This window comes from Haemorhous mexicanus, chromosome 6 (assembly GCF_027477595.1).
Source record: "Haemorhous mexicanus isolate bHaeMex1 chromosome 6, bHaeMex1.pri, whole genome shotgun sequence".
NCBI lineage: Eukaryota > Metazoa > Chordata > Aves > Passeriformes > Fringillidae > Haemorhous > Haemorhous mexicanus.
Genome location: NC_082346.1, coordinates 49,780,915 through 49,800,016, shown reverse-complemented (window position 1 = coordinate 49,800,016; position 19,102 = coordinate 49,780,915). Strand labels below are relative to the sequence as shown.

Below are 19,102 nucleotides of genomic sequence, written 5' to 3'. Positions count from 1 at the left end.
GCGGCAGGGGGCTGGTGCAGGGCGAGCCGGCTGCGCGTGTCGCTCCCTGCGGGCACGGCTACCGCGCGGGGGCGCTCGCGGGCAGCGGCGGCTCAGCCCGCCGGCCTCCTCCCCGGCAGGGGGCGCCAGCGCGGCGTCCGAGCCGAGCGCAGCCAGCGGGGCCTGCCCTGCGCGGCCGGGAGGCGGCGGGCAGTGCGATTGGCCGGGCGGGTCACGTGGGGCGGGGGCTGCGGCCGCTACAGTAAACATGGAGTCGATCTTCCACGAGCGGGTGAGTGAGGGAGCGAGTGAGACAGTGCGGGAGGACCGGGCGGGTCCCGCTGCCCGCCCGCCTTGGCTGTAGCGCCGTGGGTTGTGGCCGTCCGGGCCGCCGAGACGGGGGAGGCGCGCGAGCTCTCTTTGAGGAGCTGCTGGGGCGGTGCCTGGGCCTCCCGTCCCCGCGCTGAGCGCGGGGCAGCCGCCGGAGCCTCCGGGGTGCGCTCGGCCTGTGTCGGGCCGGGCCGCGCTGTCCCTCCCTGGCATCTCTGACCTTCGCAGCGGCTTGTCCTCTGCCTCGGGGGAGAGCCGGGGCCCTCGCGCCACGGTGCCTGTGCCTATGGCCCGTCCCAGCTGGACGCTGCCAGCCCTGCAGGGATAGAAGAGCCAGGGCTGAGCCAGGCGTCCGCTTTAGCACGGGGACTGTGTTCTGGGGGCTGCAGAAACAGCCCCCAGGTGTGGGGAGGTGTCGGCTGCAGCTACTTGCGTTTCTTGAGAGAGAGCTCGCATAGCAGAGAAATGAGTACGAGAATAAACAGCGGCAGGCAGGGCTGCCCCTGTGCTCTCACAGGCATCTCGTCACCCAGCCTGGCTTGGCTGTGCCTGTGTAATGAGCAGGGAGTGGGAGAGCCGCTAGAGAAATCGCAGTTCATATAGTGAATAGTATTTCCTGTTTTGGAGGACAAACGCTGCTGTGAAATGCTGTGATTTATCCAACTTCGCAAATATGACCTATTTCTGTTTTAATGCTGTTCAAATTGTAAGTGGATTTTTTTTCTTGCACTTTGCCAGTATCTCTTCAACTTTATTGTGTTAATCTTACTACTAGTTCTGTTGCTTTGTTTTGTTATGTAGGATTGGTTTCCTTAAGAAGTCAAGTAAAATAGCCTCCTTTTAAAAATTGCTGTTCTGAAATCCATAAAAAGTGGGGAGTAGGTTTAGGTTTCAAAATCTGGCGAGTGTTGTGGCGCTAAGTAGCTGCTGTTCAGAAGGGGAGTCTGCTTCAGTGACTTTCAGTCTGGCTTTGAAAATAGTTTAACAAAATGTGCTCTTTTTTACATGGCCTAACTTATCACAGTATGAATTAACTTTTTGTTACTAAAAAGTTTTCTTTTAGTGAAATTAGTATGTAAGCATGTAATACAACTAATTTTCAGTGGTATTTTACTATCTCTCTGCTTCTAAATCAGTTTCATTATTCTGGTGGGGAAGCCTGTAATTGTTGAGCAGGTTCTTCTGTTACAGCTTTGTCATATGACCAGCAGTAGGCATGTGGTCCCAGAAGGACAGAAGCTGATGTTTGGTCTTGAGTTTCTTGCTGCAGGAAGGGCATGAGCTGGAGGAGGCTTCCGGATTCCACTGGAGCCTGGCTGTACAGCCAGCGTAGCTTTAGTAACTCATTGCTCAACTGAGTGATGAAGCCATAGGAAGATTCTGGAGTAAAGGGAACTTTCGAGGTTTCAGCTGTAAGGGAGATCATGGGAGAGTTCTACATGTGATTTGTATGATGCTTTTATGGAATTTTAAACAGTATTCCTCAAAGGCATAATCTTGTATTCTTTGTTTCTGTGGGTGTGGCTTGAGGGACGGGTGTTCTGTTTTGTTCTTGAGGGGTTTTGTTTTTAACGAAGAGCATGTGTAGGAGAGTTCTTAATGTAAATAAAATGGAGACTGATTAAAACAAAAGAGAAAAGCAGGTTTTTAATACTGATGTTACTTGTCTTGCACATGGAGTTACTATTATTTGTAGAAAAAGGTTGCTTTTCGTGGGAAGCTGCTTTGATTGGTTTACATTGTGGTTTCTTTTTAACAAGGCAGTATTTTCTCTCATATGTGAAAAGGATGGAGCCTGTCAGGCATTCATTCAGATCAGAGATTTTTAAAATTTGTACTACAAAATCATGGCTGACATTGTTAATTATTGCTTTTAAAATTTGTGCCAACGTTTTAAAAAATTTACACTATAGTTCTATTACCTGTAATGTGCTGGATATGTAACAAAGTATCTGAAATGTTTTTTATTTGATCAATGACAGTTGGTCTATCAATTAAAAAAAAATCATTGTTTAATATGCTGAATTTAATATTTTGCTCCCCCATCATTCTTTTCAAGATTTTCAGACTAGTGGTATGACCTCAATTTATCTACTTCCTATATGTAAATTTCATGTGGAAAAGGAGCTTTATTGTTCATCCAGCTCCTAATCACTTTCTCAGCAATAACATGGAGAGCAGAATGTCAATAGCCACACCTGGAAGAGAAGAGTAGTTAAAAAATAACGAGAGTGTCTGTTATAGAAAATGCTTGTTCTAGGAAGTAGAGATCTAAACTGTTTGATTTTTAGGTATTGATGTTTTGGAAGAGGATACAATCCATTGTTCTGATGGTTGTAGAGTCTCTGTGTGATTTGTTGGGTCATTAGCAATATTAATGGCATTTTCAGAAACAATTTTTACATGAAATTTATTCCCTTAAGGAAATAAGGTAGAATGCATGTTGGGTTTTCTCCCATCAAGTTGATGGGAGAATTGTATTTTATAGCTTGCAGTGTAAAATACTAAAAGAATCTATGGTGTTCTGCATGAGTGGGGAGGGCAGGAAGTTTGCCACAATTAAACAGTTGAGTCATTTTACAGAGTTTGCATTAACCTGGGGTGATTTTTTTTTCTTTTTCCATTGTTGCTTTTTTTCTTTTCCATTATTAGCAAGAAGGCTCCTTGTGTGCTCAGCATTGTCTGAATAATTTGCTGCAAGGTGAATACTTTAGTCCTGTTGAGTTATCCTCTATTGCACAGCAATTGGATGAGGAAGAAAGGATGAGAATGGCAGAGGGCGGAGTATCTAGTGAAGAATACAGAACATTTTTACAGGTAAAATTATGTTCATTTGAGGTTGCTTGATATTGCCTGAAATGCAATATTGTCTGGCACAGACCTGCTATTCTTGCATAGCTAGACAAGGTTAATTTTTTAGTGCTAAAGCTTTTTAAATTTATAGGCCTTTTCATTCATGCATCCTAGATGTGTCTTCTTCAAATGCTACTAGTACAGCTTTACAATAATTCTACAAAAAGCTACATTATCTTCATCTTACAAGTAGGAAGATCAGGCATGATGAGGAAGATCAGTAATTTGCCTTTTGTTTTTGTATGCCAGTGTCAGATAGGAACAGAAATTCCCATGTCTGTCTGAAGCACTGAACATCTCTAAAGGTTTGACTTTTAAATTAAAATGCCTGTTTGGGGCATTGTAATCAGCCTTACAGACAAGGACATAAGTCATTGCTTTAAAAATCTGCAGTTACATTTATTTTCACCACTCCATTATTTTTGACCTTTTATGCTTATACCATTTTTCTTCTTTCTCCCTTCCAACTTCACATTGAGCAGCAGCCTTCTGTAAATATGGATGATAGTGGATTCTTCTCAATTCAAGTAAGCACAGCTCTCTTCTGACACCATTTTGTCTTTATGCAATATATGTTCTTTTATGTAATTTAAATGGCATTGAGCTTTTCCATCTAGTTACCACTTTATGGGCTTAGTGGGATTAAGTGCTGGAGTTCCAAATGTTCAGAGTGTTTTCCTTTAAGTCCTTTAACAACAGTGACTTGGAGTTCTTTAGTTCATGGGCCTTCAAATACATAGGAGAAACATGGATTCAGGAACTGTGAAATGACACCTGCTGGCAATAAGCTTGAGTTCTAAGCTGTTTCTTGTGGGCATTTCAGGTGTAGACCTTGACTCCCAGGTGAAAAAGCAGAATTAGATTGCTTTCTCAAATTATAGATTGGAAAGCCCTTGGCAATGGTTACAGGGTTATCACAGTGATCTGCAGATTTTTCTTGGGTGTTTTTGGTTTTTTTAAGGACATAGTGGAAAAGTAATTAATAATAAATACTTAAACCAGACCAACAGCAAAAGAAGTTTTGAGCACCAAACTGGGGGATTTGTCTAAATTAAAGCTCTAGGCATCTTTGGCTGTCTCCCAAGCTTTCAATGGTACTTGTTAGTGCTCCAGATTCCCTCAAGAGCTTCACATCCTTATGGCCAAATGGGCTGTATTTCTTTTTAACAAGAAACCATTAACAGTTTGGCTTTCCTGCTTCAGTAGCTGAAAAAAATGGTTCCTTGTTCTACTTTTTTGTCCTGTCATTGCTTTGTCATTTGAGGCACAGTTGGCTTGCTGAAAGACATTTGAATTGTTAACTTAAAAGTTCTTACAGCCTTATTTCACGTAGCTTTAAAGAGTTATTGTAAAAGAGTTGGTGCTCAGATCAATAAACCAACTGATCCTGTGATAATCCAGTGGTACAAAATTTCCAACAGTTACTGTAAAGAAAGGTTGAGATTGTATTGGGGCGGAGGGGGAATTAAGGGCAGAGCAGTGCATTGCAAGTAGAGAGATGACAACTACCCAAGTGTCTGTGGAAGGTGAAATGACAGCTTTGCTTGGACGAGTATGCTCATTCACACAGTTGAATTAAATCCTAGTTTTGTTTCTTCTCCTTAGATAAGATATGAGTGTTATGCTTGCCTGTGGATTCATGACAGCTGCATTTTGAGTAATGTTATTCCTAGGTTTCCTGGCAATGTTTTGCAATTAAGTTTTATGAAAACAATATAATTGTTTAGCATAGCTAAGTTGGTTGCATTGCTTGAATTTAGATTTGAACTAGTCTGACTCATGAAAAGTGTTCTTTTTTGACAGGTTATAAGCAATGCCTTGAAAGTGTGGGGCTTAGAACTAATCCTCTTTAACAGCCCAGAGTACCAGAGACTTGGGATCGATCCTATGTAAGACTCTTTTAGCATTTTGCTTTTATTTTACTGTAAAAATACTCTTAATATATGTTTTAAATCTTTCTTTTAAATTGCTATTTTATGCTCTGTTGCATTTTGATGTTTGTATTGGCCCCTGGCTTTGATTTTCTTTTTTTTTTTTTTTTTCTTTTTGGGGGTGCATGACAACATCTGTCCTCTGTGCCTTCATGATATTTTACTATCTGTGGCATCACAGATATATGGAGATTTCAGTGATGTTGACAACTTCCTGAATGTTATAAAAGCAGTATGAGTATTCTGTAATGTAACATCAATGGTTGTATTACTGAAACTTTATTATATCTAAGTTTGAATGAGTGATAGCAAAGATCTTAAACATTATTATGTACTCTGATTTTAGAGTATTTAATTTTATTTATATCTTTTGTTTTTCTTTTTACAGAAATGAAAAATCATTTATTTGTAATTATAAGGAACACTGGTTTACAGTTCGAAAGTTAGGAAAACAGGTGACACTGTCTTTTTTATTTTAAAATTAACTTCAGAAATGGGTGTGGAAAAGTGGTTGCAAGTAGATTGTGCTTCCCTTTTGAAAGCTTTTGCTGCAGTTTGGTTTAATAGTATCCCATATTTAAAAAAAAGGTAAATGTTTGTTTTATCACAAAGAAGCCAGGCAGGTCATTGTAAATGTTAGCCTGGGAAAAGACTGTAGGATCAATTCCCTAGTGAATGTCCTTTAGGGAGTAACAGCTCTGGTAGAGTCTTATGTGACTTCTTAAGCTATTTTCTTTTTCTTTTGTCTGCATGAAATACTGAAGAAAAGTTGTACTTGGGGGTCAGGGAGAGTAGGGAATCCTGAACAAAGATTAGGATCCCTACAGAATTCAAGATTATTTTAATGCAGTAAGATGTTGGCATTGTAAAATAATTTTACTTAAATGGGCAGTAGATATAAGGAAAAGTTCAAATTTTGATGGATAATAGTGGATACTCCGAAGTTTATCAGTTAGAATGAGGTTCAGGGAAGTAGAATCTCAACTTTATACTATTACAGAAAACTTTAAAACAATTGTATTCTAAGCAGGAAATAGTTATTAAAGGTAAGGAATGGCCATATTAGTATATGGTACCAACTCAGTTCATATCCATGTCCCTTACAACACAATTTGGTGTTTTATTTCAGCAGCCAATCATTTTTCTGGATCATACTTGCATACTTACAGCTCATGTTGTATAAAAGTTTATGAGCATTTAGACAACATGAGCTGATTTGGTGTTTGGTTTTTTCAGGGCCTTTTTCATAGAAAACATTAATGGAAAACAGCTTATAGAGTCTGTAATAGTGGGACAAGAGTCTGTTTGCCCATTTGGTTCCTTTTTGCGAGTTCTGGCTACTTATGTTGTCACCCAGTTTTAAAAAATAAAGAAAAATTACTTGTGAGTGAGAAAACTAAACTCTACTGTTTGGCTTTAGTTTAAAAGTATGGCTAATATTTACAGGCATTTTTTGTTTATTTGATATCAAAAAGGCTGGATGTTGTCTTAAAATTATGCTTATTATACAATGCAACCATGTTGGGTGGAATTTTATGAGAGGGCATTCTAATCCAAGCCATCCTAAGCTGGAGAGGGGATGCTTTTTTCCTCTTTTCCCTGTGGCTTGTAACCACATGAAGACAGTTCTAGGTGTCTGTTATCTAGAGGGTAATGAGAAGATTTGGCAGTATAGGTTGCTTCTTCTCTGTTACAGTTAAAGCAAAATTAGTTTAACAAAATTTTCTCCTCCATAATGTCTTCTAAAAGTTGCTATAGTCTGTCCCTCAAATTTTTTACACAACTTTTTATTCCCCTGCTCTTCTACACTGTTGGTCTTCTTACCCTTTCCTAGTAGCAAGGAGTGTTTTTGGCAAATGAAGTGATTGCATGACAGGGTGGTAGATAGTCACTTATATTATTGGATGAGCCTGGCTGCAAGTATGTGGATGCATGGAAGTTTGGGTAGATCAGTGCATTTCTGTGATAATAGAGATAAAATTCTCCTTCAACTAAGTCAAATGGTGCTTTCTGGTTAAAACTGTATGATATTGAATGAGCAGGTCTAAAAAAAAAAGTTCTTTAGCTGCATTGTAATTATATATGAGGGTTTAAAGGTAGAATATTTTGTTTCACATTGAATATATTTTCTCTCTAGAAGTTTTATGTAAATATAATGCTGTTTCTGTTTAGAAGCATTATAAATTACTAGTTATGGTCTTTGGGTAAATAGAAATGAGTTGTGTATGTTTATGTGAAGTGTCCCCTGTTGTAATATAGTGCTGTTCTCTCAGCATACTAAATTTGAGTAATTTTTTTTTAATTCAAGTAAAAATTTTTAATTCAATAAAAATTATCTGAGAGAAAGGTAAACACTAGTTTTCAGCATCACCAGCTATTAAAGGTGGAATGTTCCATGAAAGTATTTAATGAAAATAATTGAATGTCTGTTTTCTATATCTATTAATTTCTTAACACATAGCATTAACTGATGAAGAGTTTCTTACTGCATTAGTCTCAGGTTTAAAACTAGGATTAAGCAGAATTTTAGCATGATGTCTGAAATAAATCAAAATAAAATGGTTCAAGATTATCTGGTTTAATGAGTTTCCCTGGTACCAGTATTCAATAATGGGAGACAGCATGCAGTAATTTCCACACTTCAGATGTCCTGTTAGAGTATTTGAAGGATAATGTTTGGCAGTATAGGTATTACGCTTCAGACCACTTTAATTTGATAATTTATTTTACTAGATTTATTTGGATATTCCATAATAAAAAATTACCATAATGTACAGGAATAGATTACCAAGTAAACTTTATGCTAATTTGTTCTCTCAACCTTTTTTTTTTGTTGTTTTTTCTTAATTACAGTGGTTTAACTTGAACTCTCTCTTGATGGGTCCAGAACTAATATCAGATACATATCTTGCACTTTTCTTGGCTCAATTACAACAGGAAGGTAATAGTAACTTGCAGATGTTAAATCTCATTAATTAAAAGTAGGTAATAATCATTATTTTTTAAAACTTATGTATTCAGTTAACTATGCTTAGTTTTATGATTGAAATAGCGAAATAACCCAAGTTCTTATAATAAAAGGTAGTCTTACTTCTTAAATTGCACGTGATTGTATTCCATATAGTGTGCATTTTAGAGTGCTTGTATCTGCATTTTAATGCTGTAGACTTACAATTTCTTTTTCTCAGGTTATTCCATATTTGTAGTAAAAGGTGACCTGCCAGACTGTGAGGCTGATCAGCTCCTGCAGATGATTCGGGTACAGCAGATGCAGCGACCAAAACTGATTGGAGAAGAGGCAGCACAGTCAAGAGAACAGAGGTAAGGTAAATAAAGATTTTATTTTAATAATGTTCAGTATGATTGGTTTGTAATTTGGAAGTAATAAGAAGTGCCTTTAGTTCAATGTCTACTGCTGTTGCACACAGGAAAAGCAAGCTGATGGTGTATTAAATGAATAACTTAAAAAAGGTGTATTCTTAAGTGGGCAAAAGCTGGCTTGATAAGGATTGAGTCTTTCCATGTGCATAAGCATATTATAGTGCAGATTTTTGACTTAGGGAGGAAAATGGTTTAGGCAAATCTTATAAACTATGGTTAATAGTAATTCTTTTATAATTAAGATTGGTTTGTGCATTCTGTCGTAAGTAGAAAAGAAGGAGATACCGATCTTTGAATTCCATATCATATAAATCATACAGCATTATCTTTTGGAATAGTTTTGCTGTAACGATGTGGTGCTCCTCATTTTTGATGCATTCTGCTAATATAAAACATCCTTGAAAGTGCATAAAGTTAGTACTCTGTGCACTTCTGCAATGATTTCACTGAATTTTCATAGTGAACATATTGCATACTGATAAAAAGCTTTAGGCTTCTCAGAGAAATTCATTACTTTTTTCCCCTTTGTAAAGTTAAACTGCTGTTGTAAATTGATAGAATAACTAGCAGTAACATGGAAAGTGTGTACAGTTTACATGGGTTCTGTTGCTTTAGTGTGGCCTTCAAGGCCTCCTGAGAAGGAGACTGTATGCACTCTTTTCTGCTGGTGTAACTATTTAAATAGCAGTAGGTTGGAATAACATGTATCATGACTTTTTGTGGGCTTATCATTTTTGACGATTTACTGTCTAACAGCTTCTGGTCAACATGTGCATTGCAGTAGAGGTCAGTGTGTGGCAAATATATGTTAAGGTTGCTCTGCAGTTGCTTGCAGCCCTTTTGTGCTTTTTTATTTTTCAGGAAAATAATTGTTTATGTAACAGACTTTCACAAGAAAAATGTTTTTCCCGAAATTAAACCTTGAGTTAAATTGGCAGAATGTACTAATTTAAACCTCATGATAAAATCTAATATAATTTCTGTCTGAATTTTGCTATGAATGTATGAATTTCACAGGCTACCCAGAAGTGATGTGGACCAAGCAATAGAAGTTAACCATCCTTTTGATGGAACAGGCATGTTAGACGAAGATGAAGAGAATTTTCAGAGAGCTCTGGCTCTAAGTAGGCAGGAAATTGATATGGAGGATGAAGAAGCTGATCTTCGCAGAGCCATTCAGCTCAGCATGCAAGGTGCAGTGCTCATCTAAATTTCTTACAGTGCTTTAAGCAGCTCCTGGAATCAGTTTTTCAGGCAATTTTTCCAGCATGTGTCAACATCTCTGGAAAGACTGGTTTGAGGCATGGAAGGACAATCCAGGATTGCACATTACTATCTCCTTCCTGCTTTTTGAAAAGTTGTAACTTGCATGTTGTTGTTGATTATTAGGAGGGAAGAACAAAGTGGCAAAGGGTAGAAGGAGGAAAGGGAAGCAGTCCTAAGGTGAGGAGAAGAGAAATTATCAAGTGAAGTTCTTCTAGGTGCTTAGTTCTCCAAAAAGTCTTTCTTCTTCTCAAGTTTGAGGACATTTTTACAGTTATATTTTATTTACTAACTTCATTTTACTGTAATTAGTAGGATATGGCATCTTCTGCTTTTAGGTAGCCGTCGAAGTGAGCTCTCAGGCTCATTACCACAGAATGTGCCTCAGTCGTCTCACAGCAGTCAGACAGACTCCCTTTCCTCAGAAGAACTGCGAAGGAGAAGACAAGCATATTTTGAAAAGTAAAGTAGCTGCTAGAAAACTGCATGTGGAAGTACCTGTATTTTGCAATGCTTTTGGGATGTGGATGGGTTTCTTACTGAGGTCCAGCTCAACTTTTCTGTCTTATATGATTTCCTAACAGTACCTGAATTTTACTATTCTCTGGTAGTTCCTACAGAGAAACCTCTAGTAAGAGGCAGTTTGTTAATAATGTAGTAGTCTTACTACTACTACAAGTCTTGTGAAGAAAGAAAACATACATTATAGAAGTATTTTAAATGAAATCCTGTACATTTCTGCAACTACCTTCCCAACAAAAAGTATTATTTCTCTAAGACTTTGCTTTGGCTGATGATGCTTCTCATGTGCATCACATAAAAGCATTGTACATATTTTATGTTCCTGTTCTGGTGTACCTTCTTAATAGATAGCTGAGCTATTGTAGCTTTTCCTTATCTCTGTCTTACAGTAATAGAGGAATTAAAGACCAGGGATAAATGCTGTGGATGGGAGGAGTTAGACTTCACATGGTAGGATAAGAATGCAGAGCTGCCAGATCCTTGGAAAATAGTCTTGTGGCTTGAAACTGGGAAGATAGGTATCTGAAGGTTAGCAGGGTGAAATGATGAAAGAGATTTTGGGCACAGGGGTGTTATTGTACCAAACAGCTTCTACCTCTGACTTCTGGCCTTCCTTACAATGAAATGAACTTGATTCATGTCTCATACTGATGTTAATCTTATTCCCTTACAAATTTATGACACTTTCAGACAGCAACAACAGCTACAGCAGCAAGATCAGACTCCAAACCTACTGGACAAAGCAACTCTTAGTTCAAGCACCCTAGAACCTGGCTCAGGTATTGTTTTTTAAACTTACATTCAACACTAAAATGTGTCTTTTCCATCTTTGTGTTGTTTGTTAATTTTCCTTCTCTGCCTACTTTGTACTTCAGCAGCCATTCCGATTGTGTATTACAGCCATTACTGTATTGGCAGTGAAGGAAAGGATCCTGAAAAGCCTGTTTCCCTTTGAATATCATTATCCTATTTCAAAGTGAAGAGCATTGCTATTACCCCAACTGTTGGTTTTCTAAATTACTTTTAAAGTTGTATGACAGCTTGGAATAGTATCTGACAAAATTACTGGAACCGGTTTTCAGAAGACCATGTGTAGACCTTACCAGTGTCAGGTATTGGTGATCCAAAACTGGTGTATATTGTTACAAACTGACTGTTGTTGGTGAAAAACTATTTGCAAAATGTTCAGTGACTTTGAAAACAAAACCAGTTTTGTCAGTGGGGTAGGAAAAGGTGGGTGTGGACGAAAGGAACAACAAAAGCATTTAACTATAATTAAGAACTGTTAATTTATTACAACTTGTATGCATGTATTGTCTTTAGGAGGTGATATGAGTGAAGAAGACATGCTTCAAGCAGCCATGAATATGTCTCTGGAGTCTGTCAGAAACCACTTGAATTCAGAAGAGAAGAAATAACATCATTTTTTCCCCTCTTATTGTCAAAACGCTAAGTCTCCATTAAAATTCTACTGTGTGGATGTTGCACAAGCAGGGTTCATTTCAGAGTTCTGGAAGCAGGAATGAAAGGGGGGCTGCTGGAGGTCAGTTTAGAGAGGATCTGCAAATACAAAAAAGATTGCACTAATTTAGAGAACTGTAGCACTCCTACAAAACATCTGCTCGCAAGAGTACTGGTGTTAAAATTACTGGAACCATTCACGCAAAGTAAGACAAAGGTAGCAGCTGTAACTTAAAAAAGTAAAGCTTTTAAAGCTTGCATTAACAAAGCAAGTTTAAATTGTTTTGAAGAATTCTATAGAAGATACAAATGGTGCTGAAAACAGCATCAAATTATTTTCCTTCAGTACTAATGGAAAAACAGATACAAGTAGTAAGTTATGCTCCTAAATTATTTTTAATAGATCACTCTAAAATGGAGAGAGTAATTAAATTCCAATTATCTTAAATAATTTATCTTGTGATTGTTTATTATGAACAACTTAACGTCAATTTTTTGATCCTGCTGTCCACTTTTGAAATGATCCATTCTGCAGGAGAAACAAGAACCCATAAATTTCATACTGTTCAATTCAAGACAAAATTGTATTGTTGACTATAATGTTACTCCTGAGTCTTTCAGTGATTTCTGACTTTGTAACAATTTTTGGTTTTAACTTCAATTCCAATTGTAAAATTTTAGATCTGTGTTTAACATACTGTCTTTAGCAGATAACTTGCCTTACTTGGCTTGGGGTTTTGTTGTTCTTGTTTGGTTTTAATTATTGTTTTCTTATGTTCTTTCTCGTTAAAGCCACTTTCTTTTTACTTCAAAAGCAGCATATACTCAATTGGGTTTAGCAGGTTTTCTTTTCTACCTCTTTCAGAGAATTTTCCTCTTCAAGCTCAACCCTTTATTCTGGCCTTTCAGTATGAAAGAGCTGTAACTGAGTCTAGGAGAAAGTAGGAGGGGATTTAGGTGCCATAAAGTCAGTGCCACACACATAAGATGCACTCCTGCAATCTGAAATGACCCCTGTTCAAGTAGCTCTTTTAAGAATGAATATTTATGCCTGTGTGGATGTTCTTTCTGAAATGCTTTCTATGAGTGTCTGTCAGAATGTTGCAGTTTTTTCAGGAATGGCCTTTATTCGCGCACCTTACAATTTTTTATTACGTTGTTTCTGATCCTGAGAAAAATTGGGAAGCAAAGTATGTGAGATGGCTTATGCTACTGGTTGTAAGACATTTGCTTTGATATCCAGGATGAATGTGTAACAGGGTGACCAAACCTGACCTTGAACTTCAGTGCAACAAAAGAGAGAGGTTTCATTTTCCTAAATGGTGCTTGAAATACAAATTCTGTTTACATATAAATTATATGGAAATATGTTGTAGATAGAGTATATAAGCTGTAGTCCAGTTAAAGCATTAACAGTTAGCACAGGCATTCTAAGAATCTTTCAAAGATAACCCCAAATTTCTTTATCAAAATATTCTAAGGTTACATCTTTGCACAATAGTAACATTTAATTAAAATTAGTAGGAAATGAATGGTAGCTAGATGGATATACACATTCAGTATCAAGTAGTACTGTACATGAAAGGGCTCTTACCTCTCAGTAAAGATTTGTTTACAGCAATGGTTTCCTGATAGCTTGGGATATTATTATAGTATACATAATTGGGCTAAATTCTGTTGTTCTTATCTATGTGCTGGATTTTCACCAATGTCACCAGAACCACTGCTATGTGTTACACAATTTGGATTTTGACATGAGATAGCACTACCTTTTAAAAACTGGTTTTTGTTTTTTTAAAATAATCCTGTCATCCACATTATAATTAATGTCTCAAATTAATATAGCTAAACAATTACTTTAAAAGTCCATGTATGCATATGCCATTTTGAAATGCTGTATTTTTCAGGGTGTGATTTTTCCGCTTTCAGTTTGAAATTTCTATGAAACTGAAAGCAAGAAAGGTGTCTAAAGCACTGATTTTTTTTCGTCATCTGTCAATCAACCACAGCTTAATTTTCCTTTCTTGGTTGTGCCATAAACTAATTCTGAAATAAGACTCATTTTTATAAATAGATGTAGACTGGCAAGCTCATGCCAGTACTTGGAACTCAGACCTTTTATCCTCTCTTATAAGAACATAATAAAAATATTATTTCTAGCTCTAGCAGCCCTATATTAAAAAGCCCAAAAATCTCAGCCCCTTAAATCTCACTGACTATAACCCAGGCCAACTACATGATTTTATAATCACTAAAGCATGGAGGTTTGCCTTTGAACTTTCATGTCACATCATAAGTCACTTAATCACCCCAGTATTTTAATATGGAAGAAATATAAAATGTCAGTGCCTGAAAGGCGCAGCTGAGTCAGTGATTGCAGGAACAACTATTTTCCTTTCTATGGAGAAATGCTGTCAGTCAGCAAATACCAGTTTGATTTTTAGAGAAATGTCAAGTTGAATGATGTAGGCATATCTATCTAGACAAGCAGTTATGAGAGGGCAATTTAAGCTACATCTGTTAATTCATGTAATTCTGTCGCTGAAAAAGACCTAAACCAACCAGTCTACCACTACTTGAATGTTCCTAAGCACCACAGCTGCACCTCTTTTAAATAGCTTCAGGGAGGGAACTCAACCACTTGCCTGGGCAGCCTGTTCCAATGGTGGACAACCTTTTCAGGGAAGAAATACTTCCTGATACCCAAACTGAACCTCCCCTGGTACAAACTGAGGCCATTTCCTCTCATCTTGTCACTTACTACCTGGGAGATAAGGCTGACCCCCACCATGCTACAACCTCCTTTCAGGACTTGTAGGGAGTGACAGGGCCTCTGTTTGACATGTACCCAAGGAAAAAACTCATACTAATTGCTGACAGTACATATTTTATAACCCAGGTCTCAAGTTCAAAATGTCTAGACCTGCCAAGAAGCTGTCAATAAAACACTGTTGTCATTTTTTGGTGTTCATTCTTTCAGTGATAAACAGTTATCAGTGTGACTTAACTATGCTTCTGATTTACTAATTTAGAGCGTACATCCAGTGTTATCTACCCTGTCAAGCTGAAGGGTTGGGTTTTTTCCCATGTTACAGCTTTAGGCCAAAGTCCATTGTAAGGGAGCAGACATTCGTTTTTCTTGGGTTTGTTTTTGTTTGTTTTTTTTTTTTTAATTATAGAATTATATTTGGTGGAATTTCAGGCTTCATTCATTCAACAGATTTTACTGTTTTCCAGTGACTGGTCCATGTGACATAAATTATGGTTTTGTGCCAGTGAAAATAAAAGGGGCTGGGGTAATACAATAAATATCTTCCATAATTACTTCTCTTGAGTGTAATTCTGCAAACTGATTTCATGGTCTTACAGTGAAGGCAGGAGGAACAAGCGTTGTAATGCAGTCATGCTTGTTAGGCACAGCAAGTACAAATATGAGCTGTTTAAATGCTTACATTTTTGGAGACCCGAAACTAATATGATATGATACTGGCTTACTTTAAGATTTAGGCTTCCTGTGCCCTTCAAAGAACTGAAGCAAATTATAGTGTAGTTTTCAGCTAAAGTACTCTTCTGACTTTTCATACTTTATTACTTTGCAGACTACTTGAAAATAACCAATACAAATTTAAATCTGTGATGTGTTTTAATGTTGGACTATTGCTTCTATTACAAATTTACAGAATGGTTGGGGGGGTTAAAATGGCTTCTGCAGGTGTCTATTAGACAAATATTATCATTTGCAAACTGGTTTCTCTTACTACAAAACTGACTGGCTTAAAAACTAACATGTTACAGTTCTAAAATATGACATTTTCTAGTATTAATTATTGGTTCAAATAATAATGAAAACATAAAAGTTGTGGTAAAAATTGTGGCCTTTGTACAGAAAAATACTGTATAGGGGAATAGGATTAGAGAATTAGAACTCAGACTTACAAAGAAGTATTGTTTTGCAATTCATGTTACCAGCACTTCACTTTTAAAGGAATTGAAATAAGAATCTAAGGAAGAGAATAACTGATGTAAAACCTTTTTTAAGGGCTTAGATAGAAAATTATGTTGTTTGCTTGGTAAGCCATTACTGTCTTGCATAGAACAAACTTAAGTCCTGGAAAATCTTGATAATTAGTTACAGATCATTACAAAAAAAAAAAAAAATGTGTCCAGCATGTAATAATAACTACATACCTATTCCATATACACAATCACTTGGTCAAGTGAGAACAAGACTTAATACATTCAAACTGGCTGGGTCCAAATACTTCTTCAGTTTAGAATTGGTAGCTTTGTCTTGTCTTTTTCATCTTAAAAGCATGAGCTCTTCTGCAATAAATTTTTTTAATCTTCATACACACATTTTGCCTTATTTGCATTTCAGAGATGGAGGGAATGCTGGAGTATTTAACCTGCCATAGCCACCTTCTTCCCCAGTTACAGTTCTTCAGACAGTTGTACATGTGACTTTTCAACTGCTTTCACCAAATCAAAATACTTATATATTATTTTCTTTATTAAGAAAAATATTTAAAACTACACTTTTCTTTTAATCTCCCCCCATCCTCAGTACAGACACTGTGTGAATTCAGGAGGGAAAAAAGGGATGTAATACTCAAATGCTACTGTGCAAAAGCAAAATGAAAAAAAAAAGAAGATAAAAACCTTGATCTTGTCTTTAAAGCATGTAAGCTTTGATAAAATTTTACTTTTTGCTACATGAAACCCCCTGTGTACAAATCGCTGTAGAGTTATGATTTTGTAAGGGAATAATTTTTCATCTCTTCCCTAATAGTTGTGTATTTTAGAAATCATTTTCAGTAAGATTTTTTTGTCAAGACTGTTTTCATATCACATCTCTGGCTCTGGATTCCTGTATAATTTTTGCCTATTTTGTGTATATAAAGCTTAGAATACTGAAAAGGTTTAAAAAGGGAAAGCTGAAATGCTTTGTCATTGTTTTGACTGGAAAATGGCAGCACTGTTCGATATTTTGAAAATGCTCTCCAAATAGGCATGAATATATATGGTTGTATTTGATATCACTTTTTTAAATAAATATGATTATAGCTTCTAATGTTTCTCTCAAGTATTTGCATATGTGCTTTCCCTTACATGTGGATTGGGCACGGAATCATCAAACATTGAAATCTCATCCCTGGTGTCAGTGGGCTTTGCACCAGAGGTATTTAGAGCAGTGGGATAGTTTTCTGTTGCTGACGTTTCATCATCTTTGAGTCTTTGTATCTGTTGATACTCCAAAAGTTGTGTAAAGACACTTTGTATCTGTTGATACTCCAAAAGTTGTGTTAAGGAAAGAAGTTGGTGCCAATTGTAGTTATGTTACATCTTTAAAAATTGTATGCTTTCTAATTTTTAAAGCTACAGTTTCCTGCTTTGCTGCCAGAATCCTGATTCTTTTTGTGACACAATGCATTGCTCTTGTAGCTTAGTCAAAACAGAGTATACTAGATGATTTCTGTGTGCCCTTACTAACAGTGGATGAAGTCAGTCAGCTAAAAAAATTACTTCCAATGCTAAATAGTTTCTAGTTTTGCAAGAGTAGTAATTAAAAAGAGTGATACAAAAAGTCTTCTCTGCTACTTTATTGTCTACATGCCTTCCTTGGCATTATAAAACTTGCCACCATAAAAGACATTTTTATCATCCCTAAATATTTTAAATGTTTGCAGGACATCCGTGATCTTAGTTGAAAAAATTCTAAGAGAATTTCCCATAAAAACTATTTAGCCACACACTAAATGACACATCTTAACTATCATGAGGACCCATATGGGTTTTGTTAAAGCAATGCTAAGGGGTCTTTTGAGTATTGTAAACTTTTCATCTCCATTAAACCCAAAAGTGCAAATTAATAAAACTGATAAAGGTACATGTCTACATTCCATGCTATATCACAGCACTAGTACTTCCTACAATTCTGATGCCTATTTTTTTTTTAAGCCAGAAACGGATTTGAAGTGGTGTATGATTGGTTTTATTGTGGATAATCATAAGGGTGACAAGTATGCCATTAAATTAATATACTGGTGGAATCAGTCATAAACCTGATAGAAAAATTGTTCCATGAAGAGGGAAAACAATCTTATTAAAGAACTTTTAACTTCCAAACTCCTGGAGCACTTACCATGCCCAGCCTTAGCATTGCCTGTGAGTGACAGAGGCCAGTAAAAGGTGATAGAGTATTGCTGGCCAGCCATGAACCCTTCACCAAGCTCTGCAAAATCCTGTTTGGGGAGCAACAAGCAGGTTGTTCCATGTCTGTCTGGTAATGTTTGCCAGCTTGTAACTCTAGAGCCGGTGTTTTGTGCCAGCTGCATTCTCAGACTTCTAAAAAAGATTTCACCTGTGAAATGCTCTTCTCAGCTTCATTTTGCCATTGATGTGGTGCTTTAATTACACATCTTTTTATGTAGCTATCAATTTGAAACAGGCTATGAACCAGCTGCCCTGTATTTTATGTCCAGCATTATGTATATGTATAAATATATATGTAAATGTATAAATGCATTTCCCTGTATTTATATCAGCATTTTTTATAACTATCATTCTGACTGATAAAAAAAACCTGCTTTTCCTGTAACAGTGTAGTACTCCTTGTAGTCCCAAGTTTAAATACCTCACTTGATCAAAAAACAAAAAGAACTTTGAATTGCAGCAGTTTTGGGGTTCTGGCTAGAAAGACAAGCAAGAATCACGGAATGGGTTAGGTTAGAAAGGACTACAGTGGCTCATCTGGTCCAGCCTCCCTGCTCAAGCAGGGTCAACCTAGAGCACACGGCACCGAATTCAGATGATTCCCGACTATCTCCAGTGAGGGAGCCTCCACAGCCGCTCTGGGCAATCTGTTCCAGTGAGCAGTCACTGCACAGCAAACAAGTTTTTCCTGATATTCAGGTGGATCTTCCTGTGCATCAGTTTCTGCCCGATACAGAAACCTTGTCGGGCTGCTGGGCACCAGCGGGAAGAGCGCGGACGCAGCCCCTTGGCACCTCTCCCTGAGATTCTGACAGACATCAATCAGGTCCCCTCAGTCTTCCCTTCCCATTCCACTCCACGTACATCCAAAGCAGGCGGGGCTTCAGGATCTTGTGTGTGTTGTGAGAACACGTATTCAAACACAAATGGTGCCTCATCTCGTGCACAGCACACTGCTTTGCTAGTGGCCCAGATCCACCCGGACGGGCGAGTTCCCCAAAATCACGCGGGGCCCAACGCCGCCATCCCGGCATCCTCTGCTTCCGCCCACACGCCATATCCGCCTCCGAGGCGGCGCTCTAGCCCGAGCCGCCGCTCTCGATGGTGTTTGGGAGGGGTGTCATGGCGGCCGTTGAGGTGGCAGCGGCCGGAGTCGCCGGGAGGAGTCG

The 19,102-nt window shown here is 37.7% G+C and overlaps 1 protein-coding gene across 2 annotated transcripts; it reads left to right on the top strand.

The window, feature by feature from the left end:
- Window positions 1-211: 211 nt before the first annotated feature.
- Window positions 212-16,791, top strand: ATXN3 (ataxin 3). Of its 2 annotated transcripts, none has more exons than XM_059850183.1 (11): window positions 212-271; window positions 2,962-3,126; window positions 3,645-3,689; window positions 4,966-5,051; window positions 5,482-5,548; window positions 7,947-8,034; window positions 8,282-8,414; window positions 9,492-9,667; window positions 10,076-10,199; window positions 10,950-11,038; window positions 11,583-16,791. In XM_059850183.1, exons 1-11 carry the CDS (start codon window positions 248-250, stop codon window positions 11,675-11,677), a joined length of 1,092 nt encoding a protein of 363 aa, XP_059706166.1. In that variant the 5' UTR covers window positions 212-247; the 3' UTR covers window positions 11,678-16,791. The 2 variants fall into 2 exon arrangements, with proteins under 2 accessions (XP_059706166.1, XP_059706165.1); XM_059850182.1 differs by lacking the exon at window positions 212-271 and adding an exon at window positions 637-1,015.
- The last annotated feature ends 2,311 nt before the right edge of the window (window positions 16,792-19,102 follow it).

What these genes read in the sequence shown, in the direction of transcription:
- ATXN3 (XM_059850182.1), top strand. Translation starts at nt 983, where the DNA reads ATGACCTATTTCTGTTTTAATGCTGTTCAAATT. An exon ending in GGCTCAATTACAACAGGAAG is followed by an intron (nt 8,035 to 8,281) that starts GTAATAGTAACT and finishes TCTTTTTCTCAG; the next exon opens with GTTATTCCATATTTGTAGTA. An exon ending in AGACAAGCATATTTTGAAAA is followed by an intron (nt 10,200 to 10,949) that starts GTAAAGTAGCTG and finishes TGACACTTTCAG; the next exon opens with ACAGCAACAACAGCTACAGC.